Here is a 17,125-nt window from a genome sequence, read left to right on the forward strand (position 1 = left end):
AAAAGCTTTTATTTAGTTTTACCTTGTATATTTTTTGTTTGTTTAAAATCTTGGAAGTTAATTCCCCTTCGGCCACTTTGGAAGCCAAAGGTTCGAAACCAGTTTAGATAACAGAATTCTTTTTCTTTTTCAGAAACCTGGTTTCGAATGAAGAAAAATAATTCTGCTTTCTGAACTGGTTTCCCATACAGAATATAGAATCTTCTTTTGAAACTTATTCACAAATTTCAATATGTAATAAAGTGTACAATCTTTTTTCCCAATTTTAATCGACACAGAAACATAGGTAGGTTTAGGTTATGTTAAGTTTGCATTGGCCCGAAGGGCCAAAACTACACAAAAGTACACTGTGTCTGTGTCGAATCTGATTGGAAAAAAAATGCTTCTGTGAAAATAAGCTTCAGTAAAAAACCAGAAGTCGATCACTGATCCTAGTTTCGCGCAACCAGTTATGGTTTCGTATAAGAACAAAATAGTTTTTGTTCGCAACTGGTTACGAAACTCCGGTTACATACGTGGCCGAAGGAGTTAATTTTGACCCACTTTCAATGGTTGGATTGACTTGAAAGGTCATGTAGGTATGCATGGGGGTCCATTATCGACTCTCATAATTGTAGCAATTCAAAATGTAATTTTTTCATAACTCTTTTTTCTCTGTATCAATGAATTGCTCAGAATTGTTATAAAACAAATCTAACCTTTAGCAAGAGCACGATAACCGTTTACATTAATGTCTAAAAAAAATATGATAGAATTATGATAGATAGAGTAGATGCGCGCCGATATGCTGGTTGGACGACAACACAAGTACAGTCAATCAAAAGTACAGTCAGCAATAAGAGCTTGCATTGAAAATTACTTTTTTAACAAAAACTTATTTTGCTCGCGTTTAAGATGACTTTTGCAGTCGCTGTCTACTTACAAACACGTTTAGATGCCCGAAAATATCTGGACATCCAGTTATGCAATCGACAACAATCATGTTAGGATATTTATTTTTGATCACCTGAACTGTTCCAGTTAGCTAGTAATAATATCTAGTGAGCTTAAAACTCCATAGCGCTGTTTTGAGGGCCCCACTCCGTCAAATTTACAATTAGACATTCATCGCCGATGCAAAAAAAAGTAAACCAACTAATAAAAATTATCACGCTATGAAAAATACACACGCTCGGGAACATAACCTCCTTCCTCCTTCTTCCATAACTTACCTCATACGCTATATGCGACGTTAACGACGGATGATGAAGCAGCGTGACGATAAACAGTGGCCCCCAGAATAGCACGTACGCGGCAGTGATGACCACGAACATGCGCACGCGGCGCACCCCCTCCCGCTCCACCCGCGCGAGGTACCCCCGCAGGCGTCGCCCTCCCCCCAGGGGTAAGTTCGAGCTTGGCGCGTGGCAGTGCCCCGCCAATGCACCGTCTACAGTCTGTTTGTGGGAAACGGGTGTTAAAACTGTGAAACACAGTCATGGCGTGAAGAACCAAGCATGTTTGGTAAAAAGATAGGTTTAAGATTCCCCTCGTGCATAAAAGTTACTAACTTTTTTTAGCTAAATAATATTTTATCTGCTTCTTTCGCAGGTATAATGTCAAAATAATAGCGTATAATGTACATAAACGCTATAGTCTACAATGCGAAATATCTGACAGTCCGTTAGCGGGTTTGTGATATCGTATCGTATCGTAGCCAAATATTTTTCGATTCATTTTGACTTATACCTAGGCAAGAAACAGAAAAAAAGATTTTAGCTAAAAGAGCCTTGTAACTTTTTACAAATATGGAAATGAAGCGAAAGGAATGTAAGTTTGCTTTTATTTAGAGAGAACATTAGTTTAATAATAAAATAATTAGATAAATATTTTTAGTTCGAAAATTTAGAAAAAGTTTAAACTATTTTAGTTAAAGGGTGTAGCTGTGTTAATGTAGGTACAGTAAAAGTCAGAGGAAGTAGTCTACAGGGTGCATTCTATAAGTATCTACAGTGATATACACGGGTGCGCATGCGTCGAACTGTACTTACCCTGGGTCCGACGCTATTAGGCAGCGAGTCCATACGCCGGTTGTCTCCGGCCATGCTGACAAGCGTGGTCACTAGACCAGCTACTCGAACTGCCTCTACGTTAGCCTGCATGCGATAAGATTTAAATTATCGAACCCCTGTCCAACCCACCCAATACTAAGCCATCGACTTTAACTACGCTCCCCCAAAATACCGTCACGAAAATTTAAATCTTATTTGCGGAATACCGCCAGGCATATTGGCAATGTACCAAAAACACCCGCTCCACCGAAGTGCTCCTAAGTGTTGTTGTTGACTATGATCGTATAGAGATGCCTTTATAAACTTCAACGAGTCTCGAACGGCGCAAAGTTTCGATGCAGAACTTAACAAGCTCAATCTTTGATGCACCTAAACTTTGCAATGTCATTGATATACTTATTCTGTCCGTGGAAAGCTGATGTCATGATCTTAGTGGTGGCAAATTACCATGGAGAAGTCTACATAGAATACATGATGATCATGAATGCAAATCAAATGAACGAAGCAGCTAACGCTATGACATCGTAGCACTTCTCCATGCCATATTGTCCTTTGCTCGAATGTATTTCAAATAAGCGTCAAACCTTAGTGAGGTCCCTGTGGAGTTTCTTGAGGTGGAAGAGTGTGAGGCCGACGCAGACGGCGTTGACGCCGATCCAGAGGGCGTTGAGTACGTAATGCCTGAAGGGGCCTCGGACCAAGGGGCACGACGGAGATGGCCCGTACGAGCTGTAGGACCCCGCACTGGCCGCCAAAGCCCCGGACAGGAACGTCGGCCCCAGGTTTATGGTGATTGACGCGAACCAGATCATGAATGTACCGAATAAGACGCACTGGAACAGAAAACCAAGTTTTTATATTGATAAATACAATTTTTCTTACTTTTCTAGCTGTATAAGGTGCTAACAAATTAGGTACCAATATTTTTAAAGCAGATAGTACACGTTTGTAGGGGTAGACTTAAGTATAAACTATTTAAAAGTTTGTTACTTTTTAGAGATAATTAGAGAATCAAGTTTGGTGCGTCAAAACACCCTGTTAATGAGATAATTAATAGCCAGTGCTTAAAACTTCTTTGAAAGTCTTGACTGTCACGAGTAACTGGCCACTTCACTTAGAAAAATAAATGTCAAAGTCACATAATGCTTACTAATAGTTTTCCCGCCAATCGTTGACGTTCACGACAAACGACGGGTTCACTTGACAGAAAGTGTTAAATATCTTGTCACTCAAATGCACAGGCTGATTATGTCTAGGCGAAATGACAATTTATTTATTTTGTTCAGGAAATTAAAACAAAAATATCGTATGAAAAGTTTTCTTAATTTATATTAAAAAGTAAAAGTTTATTGTTTTTATGACACATACCTTTGTGTTGTTTTTTTTGTACCTAATAATATTGTTGTCTTGTGTTGTGAATAAATGTATTTTCTTTCTTTCTTTTCTTTCTTTATCTTATTTAACATCTCTTAAAATATTGCTACTTAATTTGTTAACACCTTATATGTATGTATTCAAATTTAAAGATATTGAAGGACTCTGTAGGGGTATACATCACTACTTTTAAAAAGAGTCGTACCGCAAAACCTATAATTTTCCGAGTGAACTTTATGAATATTTTTTCAAGGATCTATTTTGTTGACGTATTGATTTGAAATACCAGATTTTTTTAAAGTATAATACGTAAAATGTATCCTGTTACGATATATGCAAACATTTTATTAAATTAATAAATTCAACCGACATGTTTACATAATTGATTGAGGCGTTACTTTTGCAAAGGTCCATATCAATGAAATACAATATTTTTACCTAGGTAAAAATGTGTAGTTTATCGTTATGTTTACCTACTATATGTAAATGTACAACCTAAGATTCTCTCTAATCAATGCATTTGATGTATGAAATATTATTCCCGTACTTTAATTATAAATGAAGTTAAAAGGGGCGTTATAGCAAAATTTATGTCTTTTCGGTGTCTGGAAAATGAAAACGTTTCAAGTGACAGACAAACACAAAATACTGTTCAATTAATATAAGCTAAGTACGCATTTAAAAGTTAATAGAGTATAGGCACTCCTTACCACAAACGTTTTACATACTTAATTGTCACTTTTTGCATGCGAAAGTTAACAATTAATGTCGATTTGTAGCATTGGTATTCTTTGTGGTATCGGTATCAGACAGATGAACTGAATGATTACACATACATCTACTCTACATGAAGTGCTCGCTTTGCAATGAATGCAAAAGGGAACGAATGAGTAAATGTGACCTAAGCACACGATTGCAAATATTAAACTTTATTTCTTTTTTATGACATGTACCTACATCGTCTTATCCTCATCTCATAACTTTTTATAAAAAATAAAACTTTTAACTTTCATGAACACATGCTGCAATCGTCCCAACATCAATTTGAAACTGCGCAACTGCAAGATGTACGAGTAGTTTACTATATTTTCATCAAAATTTGTTAACAGCGCTTCACTTGTTTTAGATCCAGGCAATGAGCGCGACACTGATTAAATCTACTCATTATTTAGCTTAATAGCTCATCCTGAGTGCCGTATTAGATGATTCACCTGAGGGCTGTCCATTAGTAATGGAGCCGACAAATCCGCCTGCTCCTCCTCGTTCTCCGGGAATATGGGACTGTCATTTAGCACCGTAGTTAACATATTCACTGTTGACACCGTCACCTGAAATTAATACGTGGATTAGAATGACAGCGGTGTGTGTATAGCGCGCTTGCCTTTGCATATTATGCAGTTTCTATTCTATGTCAAAATTTCATATTCCGTTGGAATTTTGCAGACAAACAAAGAACCATTGTAGTTTCGACATGTCCGTACGTCCGTCCGTCCGCGGTTTAGCTTAGAAACTTCTGGGGCTATAAAGCTATAATTTTGGATGAATATATAATGTTGACCACGTAACAAGAGATAAAAAAACGGTAAGTTTAAACACATAAAATGTGGATGAACTTTTTTCTTGTCTAACTTCAAAGTTTGGGGTATCGTTGCGTACCTATACATTTAGATTTTTCAAAACCATTATAGGTTTGCCACGATCATTTTTCGATTCAGGGATCCGTTCTTTAAATGACTATAATCTCGGCGAGCAAAACAGTTGCTTTGAAAAATCTGAATTTACCGCGTATTACTTAGTACAGAACCTTACAATTTATGTGGCTCGCTACGTGCACTTAAGTCGGTTTTTATGTAATTCTAATACCAACGAACAAGCATGATGTTCACTTAATGGAAAGTCCACTCATATAGCACCAATTTGGATTGCTTTGTTGCCAGCTTTCCAAGAAACGGTACACTTGCTTTTTTAAAAGCACGTCGTTACATAAGTATTTGGGAAAAGTTAGAGAACTGCCGCTCCATCCCAAATTTTACACGTGCAGTACGAGTAGTAAGAAAGATCGGTTAACTTGCACAATGGAGAAGCACCATCCATCGCGGTGGTCTTGACGGAAACTTAAAATCAAAATGCTTAACGAAGAAAATGTCACGATTTACAATAAAGATCTATCGATCGAGCGATGTTTCGTTTTTGTTTTATTTTAGTGTAATAACTTTACTCATTATCTATGAAATAAAATAAAAAACGAACTGTCAAACAAATGGCATGATTTAGTTTTATATTTATTTATAATTGTTTTCTTTAATTTTTCATATTTTTGACATTAATTTGAAACATTTTCATGATTTTAATTTGAATTTACTCGTCTTTATTTAATTTATTCCTTGTGTTATTTTAATTTTATGTTACTAATAAATATTTACTATTTTTTTTGTAAATAAAAATCTCTTACTGATTTAGATACTTAGTTACGGACAGTTGGATCATATAACGTACATGATATAATGCTTAAAACGTCTGCCTCACTGCGAAATAACAAAGAATTTCCCACAGTTGAACACAAAAGGTGCGATTCCTTTCATCTACGCGGAAAATAAAAGACTGTAGCGATTTGATGCCATCAATAATTCTGTGGTCACACAAGGACGAGGTCTTTGCCATCAAAATTAAGCGACGAATTATATCCGTCGGGCTCACAGCCTGAAGTTAAGTGCTCTTAATGCCTCAGTGACTTTGAACAAAAAAGCGTCGTTCAACTGTTTTATCGCTTTTGTCTGTTCCAATGTTACAGTTTTGGTCAAACATTTAGGTAATACCAATTTTCGATAAGCTTTAGTGATAAATAACCTAACTAACAAAAAGTTGGAAAACCCCCGACTTTCAATTTAAAGTTCAATATCTCAAAAACGGCTAAACCGATTTTGATGAAACATGTGTTCTTCATTGCTAGAAAACATGATTTCAAATAAAAAACCGCATTCAAATCGGGCCACCCGTTTAAGAGATACGTTGCCACAGACAGACAGACACACACACACACACACACACACACACACACACCCACACACACACACACACACACACACACACACACACACACACACACACACACACACACACACACACACACACACACACACACACACAGACAGACACACATAGCGGTCCAACTTATAACACCCCTCTTTTTGGGTCGGGGGTTAAAAATAGGTTATGTTATCCAGTGTTAGCAGAGCCCCTATCCAAAGCAAAATGTACCATGCAGTGTGGGTTCATCTCATATGGTTATTGATATTGATAGACAAACATAAAAAAAGATTTTCAGCCATCTGTAATTACGAAGTGATATAAGAACTACCTTCTTACCGTTTAAGTTTTCAAAGAGATAACAGACCTGAGTATTTGACATTAATTTCATCTTGATACCGACTCGTTCCTGAGAATAATGTTCTTGACAGACGGACAGACAGACAGAAAACATAGTGGGGTATTAAAGAGGTTCCGTTTTTTTTCCTTTTAAGGTACGGAACCGTTAAAATAGTAAAAAAGTGTCACAAAATTAAAATTAAAATCTTGTTAGATACTATTGTATAAATATTTAGATCTACAGACAGTTAATGGTGTGCGCGAAGTTCTCAATCTGCACTGGGCCCGCGTGGGAACAATGACCCAAGCCCTCTTATTCTAAGAAGCGGTCTGTGCCCTGCAGTGGGACGTATATAAAGGCCGAGATGATTTGATTAAAATAATCTATAACTGGTTTAACGTTCCTTACGGCTAAAAAGGTCTATTCGACTCGAGAGCGTAATTTACCTTCCTTATAGCACTTTGTACGACTTTGTGTAATAGAGTGTAGAAGGAGCATTAAATTAAATGACCAGTACTTAAAGGTAGGAGGTAAGTGTATACATTTTTTATGAAGCTGAAATTACGGTGTAAAATAGATCCCTATTCTGTGACTCCACCAATCAACTGACGTACTTTTTATGAGCTGTCAAAACACAATTCTCCCATAGAGTTTGAATGGAAATAGCAACATATTTATTTGTTTTAAAGCAACAAAAAATCTAATTTTGCAGTTAATCGAAAATTAATCTGGTTTTAAGGGTTCGAGTCGTGTCTTCGAATTATTTTTTAATGGTGTCAATGTCGGCGGCCGATCGTAAAATCCGCCAGATTACGATTTTCCTAGGCATATCGTGAAACGCCGCCATTTCATGATATGCCTAAACGTTGGCCAGGCATATCACGATGTGCCTGAGAAATAATACGGCAAATCGATTAGAGCAACGCATTCGTCGATATTCCTAGCTCTATACCGGGCACATCGTAAACTACTTTCTTTTTTGGCCACTGGTGGCGCTGCGTATGCAATGGCGGCCGTGACCAGCTGACCGGCCGTGTTTGTTTAGCGCGTGAAAAATGTCAGCGTCGCAACAAAATGATCTTTAAACCGGAAATAGTGATTGAATTCAAAATAGAAGTGCAAAAGAAGCTTTTGAACATCAGCTCCGTTCTTTTTATGTGAATCAAACGGATTCTGTGCACAATGTGAAAAAACCATGCACGTCTGCCCGTATTTTAGAGGTTAGTATTTTGTTGATAAATAAAGTATTCACTAGTTGTTATTTATTACACACAAAAAAAATCATAACAATCGGTCAAGCCGTTTCGGAGGAGTTTAGGCACAAACATTTTTGAAGAAGATTATACGATATGCCGTCAAAAATTCTTGACATAGAGATTGCGATTAAGTTCGTTTTTGTGCAAGTATTTCAACGTTTGTCAAATGTCTTTTTATTTTCGTTCAATAAAGAGTATACGTAAATACAAAATAGCAATTAAAAATGGGATTGTGCTTGAGATGCTACAGTTTCTGTAATGAAGGTCACTCAACGATACCCATAGCACGGCAAAGCACCGCTGGGCTTGATAATGTAATTTAGCAAATGGCGTCAACGCTCTAGCGGCAGAACAGTGTCCCGGTGCGACGCAGTTCCTTCCGCCGTAATGAGTAGTAATAACCAGGATTAGACGTTGAACCTAAATTAATTCAACGTGTCGTGGTATATTTTGAAGAAAACCTTGCGTTTGTCTAGCTTGTAATAATAATAATAAATTCATTTAATCCGACAATTACATCCATTTTTTTAGTAAAAAGCATACAAATAACTTATCATTTATTGTTAGTAAAGTAATAAGTACAGAGTGTCTTCTGCATGGAATCCGATAAAAAGCTAGGGTCAGTCAAAACATTGGTGTCAAATATAACACCCCTTTTTTAACCCCCTGCGCCTGTCTGTCACAGTTACTCAAGTTACAGTGTTTTGCGGTAACACTGTTAAATTAGCTTTTTGGCCCTAATCTATATTATACATACTTAGATTAGAGTATACTGATTTTCTACCAATAACATTGAAAAACTTCATTGTAATTTACACTGTAACTCTTAAAACCTAGGATCCTGATTCGACCAAACACTTTATCTAATAGGTACAGATACCGTGTTTTGCCAAAACAAAACTCTCATTTACTTCAGGTACTATATACTACAGCGTTATAAAGTCTTTGCTTATTGTAAATCGGAATTTCTTCAGGCAGCTATGTTTGATAAAAACCGGTTGAGGTGATTTTGAGACATTGGACTTTGAAATAATAATATCAGAGTTTCCTAACTTTTCTGTGTTGATTATTACGTGGAGGTTAAAAAGCGAAACGTAAGGTTGTAAAGACAAGCTACCTCACTAACTCCAGCGTCATGGAATTGTGACAATTCCGTGTCAAAGTTCAGGCAATTCGCTGCTCCGCTTTCGACACAAAGCCAAGCTGGTGTGGCATCAGAATTTCAAATAAGGCATCTCTTCGCGCGTAGCATCTTGCACTTTGTACACATCTTACTGGTGTACAAAACCGCAGAAAATTTTAATCAAAGACACATCAAAGTTTCTAAGCTAAAAAACGTAAAAACCAGGTCATGGCGTCACTCTAAAGGTTAAATAATATTAGAGTCGAAGTTCGAATTTTGACCTTCGTAGGGCCTGCTTGACGCTTACCAGTAGTAAGAACGCTGTCTCGACTAGCGAGCACTTGTAGACGGGCTGGCACCGGAATACGGCGATGCCGAGCGGCAGCAGAATGGCGGCGCGCGCGCAGTCCACGACCGCCTGGTGGAACAACAGCCCGTGGGACCATCTGCGACAAAATGAATAAAAGTAAGAATAAAGAATGAAGAATGAGAGTAAGAATTTCATAACTAATAGTCAATATGAACAAGCAAATGATGTATGAATAAATTTTTGGTAAAAAAATAATTATGTATACAAGCTTTTTTTTGCTGACTGTACTTTTTGTTGATTTTACTTATATTGGAACACAAACTACATTTGCATACCAAATTTCAAGTTGATGCCATTAGCCGTTGAAGAGTTTCGTTCTGTGGAGACGATCCTGGCCGGACTACCAGGATGTCACTACCAGATTATTATTATTGTCACGCAATTTACATAAGTATACCAAATTTCAAGTCAATCCAACTACTGGAAGCTGGTCTAATTTAACTTGCAAGATTTGATAACAGACAGATAGACAGACAACGGGACTGGGGAAACTAAATAAAAGCTTGTAATAAAAAAACCACCCGTATCCCGAACATTATCAGTTTACTATTCTGAGGCCGTACTTTCTAACGTGCTGACGTATGCGATCGAACTCACCATTTCTTTTACCCTCGTCTTAAACTGTGTGACAGAAATAAATGGTGAAAACGATTGTAATTCCTAGTGTGTTAAGCATATAAGGCCTCTGATCGCCTAGCGCTATCGTTGATAAAACGTCCTTTATCTAGACACACAGCTTTATTTCAAGGTTTAATTTTCATTATGTATACTATTTTTGTAATGCATTTTAAACTTTGTTTTCAGATCGTTAAATGAGCGTATAGCTACTACACTCTTCTACGGAATTAGATATGCATTCTGCCACTCCGCTATGTACACTTTAAAAATGTCACAAAATAAATGCAATAAATTTACACAGGTTTGACGCACATTTACCAGCTTTTGTTTCATTTTCGAAGCCTTCCGTACCGGTTTTTTAATACATTAATTTACATATATTATAAAGATGAATCCATTCCGGCACATGTATTATTTAAACCTTATATTCCCTTGATAGCTTAGTCCCAATACATAAGAAAATATTCTTCATCCATCAGACTGCAATGTAATCCATCAATCCATGGATTAAACGTAGCAGTCCCTGGGATTAAAGCAATCACAAACTAAACTAGAAGTTTCAGTTTGCAAACAAGCTCCGAAAGTTTTAATTTGCAATATGCACTGACAAACATTTAGTGGACAAACCGGACCAGTCTGTTCAATTTACTTCTAGGAAAACATGTGTGTATGAAGTTCCCAATCCGTACTGGGCCCGCGTGGGAACTACGGCCAAAACCTTCTCATTCTGAGTGGTCTGTGCCCTGCAGCGGGACGTATATATAGGCCGAAATGATGATGATGAAATTGTAATTTTATCTTCTATCTCACTCTCTTAAATTGACGTAATAGTAGACTCGTAAAAGCGCCCGCATTTAATGTCGCCGCGCTATCACAGCGTCAAGCAAAGTGGTAAAAGAAAAAAAACACTTTATCGGAGGCAATTCATCAATCATCCACGTGATTGACGAGGCTTGAGTGGCCCCGAGAAATGTTTTTTGCTATTAAAGGACCTTATCTTACGATGCTTCACTTGCACCGTGTCAATATTATGTTTGGAATGATGTAGTTACAATTTAGTGGGGACAGGTGAAGTATCATTTGTGTTGTTCCGGGTTTTGAATTTTTTTAATAGTTCACGTTTTTTATAGAAACGATTATACGCGTTATTATTACTGCATTTTATATTACTTTCATTAGATAAAAATCTAAAGTGTCAATAATTCAAATCAATAACAGATATGGATGATAGTCGTAGATATAGTTAAGTGGCATATAATGTGATGTTGTCAGTTAAAAACCGTAGCACGGTAAATAAATATCATGGGACCAATTGACCTAGTCCCAAACTAAGCAATACACTAAACTAGGTAATGGGTAAACATATTTATATAGATATGAATACATACTTAAATACATATTAACGATCCAAGACCCGAGAACAAACATATCATATGACGGAACTACCCCAGTCACCTAACACCTTCACTCTAAGTAAAATCAACATTAATTCAATTCATTGCAGGTGGTAGGACCTTGTGCAAGGTCCGCCCGGATTGCTACCACCATCTTGCTCGCTAATCCTGCCGTGAAGCAGCAGTGCTTGCAATGTTGTGTTTCGGCGTGGAGAGTAAATGCCGGTGAAATTACTGGCACATGAGGTACCCATCTTAGGCCTCTAGGTTGGTAACGCATCTACAATACCCCTGGTGTTGCAGATGTTTATGGGCGGTGGTGATCTCTTACCATCAGGAGGCCCACTTGCTCGTTTTCCATCCAGTCGAATAAAAAAGAAATGTTCTCTCCATTTTTCACGAATCCACGTTAATGACGGTACATCATTACTTTGCAGAAGCAAGCTAATGTGTTTCAGACTACCATTAGATTATTTTTTGCGGTTAAATAAATGAGATATCCAAAGAACGAGGCAAAGACGGATAACTGTAATGATTCAGCAAACTCTAAGTAGAGTAGAACAAATATTGACTTATTCAATTGTGAGTTGAAAAAGCTAATCGCTCTGTTATAAAAGCGGGGAAAAGAGCAGTGGGGATGGAAATAGCCACAAAACCCCGTGGGAGCTACAGTCCAAGCTAAGAGACATTGTTACTACTGAAGATTTCTATACATTTTTAACACGCTCTTGTTATTAGCTTTACTTCTACCTTTGCGATTTTTAATTTAATTTGATTGGTATATTTTAATCTAATGCAGGTATTTAATATTGTGAAATTATTTAAATCTTTACTAATCTATCTAAGCTATCTGGCGGTCTTCAAATTCAGGGTGAATGGGTATTTATTAGACAAGCGTGCCCCATCTTAGTTGACATCTTCGCTGACCTCAGGCGTGATTGTGGTCAAATGCAAGCTTATTTCTGTGTAATACTAACATATCATCATCATCATCTCAGTCTATATACGTCCCAGGCCTCCTCTCAGAACAAGAGGGCTTGGGCCATAGTTCCCACGCGGGCCCAGTGCGGATTGGGAACTTCGCACGCACCATTGAATCGCTTCGCAGGTTCGTGCAGGTTTCCTCGCGATGTTTTCCTTCACCGCTAAGCTCGTGGTAAATTTCAAATGTAATTCCGCACATGAATTTCGAACAACTCAGAGGTGCGAGCCGCGGTTTGAACCCACGACCCTCTGCTTGAGAGGCGATAGGTCAAACCACTAGGCCACCACGGCTTCATACTCATAGTTGTAGAATTTAATACTACATACTAATCATCTATGGACGTGATTTAAATATATTACAATAATATAATTAACGTTTCTCACAGGTTTAATATTACCGCTTTGCACTCCTAGCGACAACCTTCCATTTTCGGTCCTCACTGAAGAAATAGATCAAGCGGAGGGCGTACATTGAGCTATTCTAAATTCCCTACGCACGTCTGGATTTTCACTTCCGCAGTTGCAGCGGAAGGAAACCACGCCGCATTGTATAAAATGTTTGCTGAGTTTGTTGTACAGTCACCAGCACCGATATCTGACACAACAAAACCTGCATAAATATCTGATACGACTCTATTTCTGGGGCGGATAGGACGTGTCAGATATTTTTAAACGCTCCGCTGTGGCAGATATTAATTCAGGTGATTGTACAAGCTAATGTAATTTTATATCCCATCAAAATATAAATGTGAAATGAGAGCCAAGTTCAATATTATGATATATGACGTTATTGTTGACTTTAACGACAAAAGAAGTGAGATCTAAATTGGTGCCAAGATGCCAAGTTCAATGGTCAGTAATGAAATGTGTTTATACCAATATAAAATATTTTATAACAACTTAAAATATCATTTCTTCTTATAACTTAGGATATAATATCGAAGCCTAAGGTTTGACTTGGCTAGTTCTCATATACCTTAAATCTTTCTTTCTTTCTTATTATTGTTTTCAAAAACCTCTAAGTTTTTTCTGGTGGAGTTCTCTTGACTAACTGGAAAAAGTTCGGTTGTGATCTAGAAATTACCCGTGCAATTGTTTGGTTAATTGTTGGCCACACCGAAATGTTTTAAACTTTTTCTATTTTTCGCTGTAAAATGTTATTTTTTTAATTCTTCTTATTCATGCTTCATACAAAAGCTCCCACTCAAATTATATTACGAATGTAAAGCTAAATTATTCGTAATGTAATTACTGCGAAAACCCTTCAGAAAGTAATCTAATTACGAGCACCGCTTTTTAAGAACTTAATGGAAAGAAACAAGATGAACTGTAAAAAAGTACCGCTCGCAATTTTAAAGTCGCTTAAAGAAATTTAAAGAGTACCTAAGTAAATATATTTTATATTCAAAGTTGGCACAAGCTTAGCATATTAACTAACAGTCTTTTTACTGAAGAACATTAAATTACACGAAAATGTTTTAAGAACATATAGCTTGTTTTACGGAATCTTTATAATTATATATCTACATGTAAGTTAACATGACTTTTAAGGTTAAAGATTTCAATTGAGTTTGTAAACAAGTAGGTCGCTCAACTGCTTCCACCACTGCAACGTCATTTGTTTGCGCACGCTAATAAAAAGGTGTAGCTACCCATTGAGGTCTCAGAGGTAATTTAAAAACGTTGTTTAACTAGTAAATTTCCCTTCGTCCTCTCTCACATCTATAAAAATAGTTATTTCCAATCAGGCAACAATATTCTCTGATTTGTAATTTAGATAAGATAAAGGTCTTAGATTTATCTGACCCATAACAGATTTAGCGATCACAACAAAAACATACCATTCAGAATAACAATTGGCCCTTTACTAATTCTGTATTCTACAAGAACACTAATTTATTCATCTTAACGGACAGCTTAGTTAGTAGTGGTACGCGTTCAGAATTATAAACACAATTTAATAAATCTTATTTTATATTTTTCGCCTTTAATAGTGTTCCAGTTAGTTGCGTCCCGATGAAATTTATTTTAGACCGCTTTTATAATGAATCTAGATCCATTCAATTCTTAAAGTCAATCATTTCTTAATTTTGGTTAAAAAAATTCATTGACTTAATTACAAGCAAAAAAAATATAGAAAAATAGGAAGTTAACAAGCTTTTAATATATTCAGCCGAAGTTAAACTCGGATAGAAACTTCATGATAAGTAAAAAAACTTTTCTTCAGAAATTTTTTTTGCTGGACTTTAACGGACACTCGCCTAAGTATGATACTAAAAATCTTTATGGGGTTGTATTATTTTATACGCGTGGTGACGTAAACTGGTTGCTTTACTACGGTTTTATGCGTGACTTATACACAAAACTATATGGGCTATAACTCTCGCTTTCAAAGAGACATTCTGTCGCAAAGTTGGCGTTAAATTGAATAGAGATTCTCGACATAAGCAAGAATTGCGTTTAAATTTAGCGGACTTGGAGCCTCGCATAAATGTGCATTAAAGTATTTTTTATTTATTTTTTATTCGACTGGTTGTCAAACGAGCAAGTGGGTCTCCTGATGGTAAGAGATCACCACCGCCCATAAACATCTGCAACACTAGGGGTATTGCAGACGCGTTGCCAACCTAGAGGCCTAAGATGGGATACCTCACGTGCCAGTAGTTTCACCGGCTGTCTTACTCTCCACGCCGAAACACAACAGTGCAAGTATTCTGAAGAGTCGTAACTGTGTCAAATGTTGCGAATAAAATGATTTAAAAAACATTCATTTTTCTTTCTTTTCTTTCTTTCTTTAAGCCGCGTTAGTATACTATGGCAGGCTATAGCGTGACCAGGCATTTCATTCCTATGCACCATTGCACGTGACATCACAACAATAGCGACTCCAGGCTTTGCAGATCCTTTCACATTTACCCGTAAATAGCACGGAAGTGCCAATCCCAAGGCAATACGGACTAACTTACATTGAATAGACGGAGGATTCTCCATACATTGCCAGATGGGAAGGTGCCAGCTAAATTTAATCTTATCGTCAGCTGAATTAGATTCCAAGGTGCCAACTTTTTTTTGCGAAAATGACACTAAAGTGATATTTTTTGTTGATTGATTTAGGCGTTACTTTGCGGAGATCCAGATCAATGAACACATGAGTTGAAAGCAATGCGAGTGCGCAATATTTATATGGTATTATGACATCACAGCTTGCTATCGCAATAGATATTGTGTCACTAGGAAGATCGCCAACTCAGCATGCGGCGCAGCGGGCTACAACAAAGGCAGACACGCGGCGCGACTCAACATTCAACGTCACACCGCGTTTACATTATAATTCGCGTACGTAAGTAATATTCGCTTTTGATTTCCACTTCGATCAATAGTCACTTGACTTAGATCATAGTTATTTATTTTGATTAAGGCGCGCTTATATAAGAATTTTCGGTATTTGAGGGGGTGAAGCAGACGACGCGGCGGAGGCGAATGCGGGGCGTCCAGCGCAACGCCCCGCGCGTCTGTCACGCAGCCCGTTGACGGCCTTATTCTGTTCGTATCCGTATTCTGGTTAATGTGAGTTCCGGATTTTTCGTTCAAATTATAATTACACAATTTTCGGTTTAATTAAGAAATTCTTCGTTTAATGTAAATAGTCTTGGTAATAAAGAAATAATTTATGCCTCTTCATGCCCACAGTTTAATTTGTAATGTAGGTAATGGATAGACATTAAGACTGAATAGGTAGACAGACGAAATGAAAATACATAGGTAAATCAATACAAATAAAAAAAAACAATTTTATTTCAATCTGAAAATCTAGATTACAAGCTAGGCAAATCTATACATATAATAAAACAGTAAAGAAAAAGTTGTCAAATAAAATCGTTTATTCAGTAAATAGGCCGCAATGGGCACTTTTACACGTCATTTTTTAAACTACCAGCGCTTTCGGAAAGACCATCATTGCCAAGAAAAATGCGCAGCAAGAAACTTGGCAGAGAGTCACTTTTTCGAAATGTAATACTTTAAAACTACAGTAGGTATACAACTAGAGATGTGCCGACTAGTCGCCGACTAGTCGGGAAAGCCGACTATCCGGCCACTTTCGTAGTCGGCGACTAGTCGGCGAATAGTCGGCAAAAAGCGCCGACTATCCGGCTTCTTACTTTGTACATATATTTCAATAAAATATTTATTTTCATGTAGGTATTGGTACACAGAGGGGGAATTACATGATATAAAAACCTTAAGCTGTTATTTTTTGTAGTATTTACTGTTTTTCCTTGCCCAACGAGAAATAATATTTTGTAATTAGTTATACCTACTTGACTTTACGGGAATCATTGTCCAATTGTTCAAAAAATCCTTACACGAGACTTTCTGTTTGACATCATCATGTCAGCCGAAAGACGTCCACTGCTGGACATAGACCTCCTCCAAGGCTCTCCACTCAGACCGGTCTTGTGCTTTCCGCATTCACCGCGATCCCGCAACCTTAACCGGATCGTCGCTCCATCTTGTTGGAGGCCTACCGACACCTCGTCTCCCGGTCCGCGGACGCCATTCGTGAACCTTCTGACCCTATCGGCCATCA

At 37.3% G+C, this 17,125-nt stretch overlaps 1 protein-coding gene across 12 annotated transcripts in view; it reads right to left on the reverse strand.

Moving 5' to 3' along the window:
* Positions 1-17,125, reverse strand: part of LOC141433136 (uncharacterized) — a 76,148-nt gene that overhangs the window by 3,378 nt on the left and 55,645 nt on the right. For 11 of the 12 annotated variants that reach the window (XM_074095004.1, XM_074095005.1, XM_074095003.1 and 8 more), the window contains exons 4-8: positions 9,479-9,617; positions 4,637-4,753; positions 2,636-2,884; positions 2,031-2,135; positions 1,212-1,436 (exon numbers count right to left, since the gene is read on the reverse strand). In XM_074095004.1, the coding sequence (XP_073951105.1) occupies positions 1,212-1,436; positions 2,031-2,135; positions 2,636-2,884; positions 4,637-4,753; positions 9,479-9,617 (835 nt within the window). The remainder of the gene's footprint in view (positions 1-1,211; positions 1,437-2,030; positions 2,136-2,635; positions 2,885-4,636; positions 4,754-9,478; positions 9,618-17,125) is intronic. The other variant, XM_074095011.1, reaches the window with a different exon arrangement.

This window comes from Choristoneura fumiferana, chromosome 12 (assembly GCF_025370935.1).
Source record: "Choristoneura fumiferana chromosome 12, NRCan_CFum_1, whole genome shotgun sequence".
Taxonomy (NCBI): Eukaryota; Metazoa; Arthropoda; class Insecta; order Lepidoptera; family Tortricidae; genus Choristoneura; species Choristoneura fumiferana.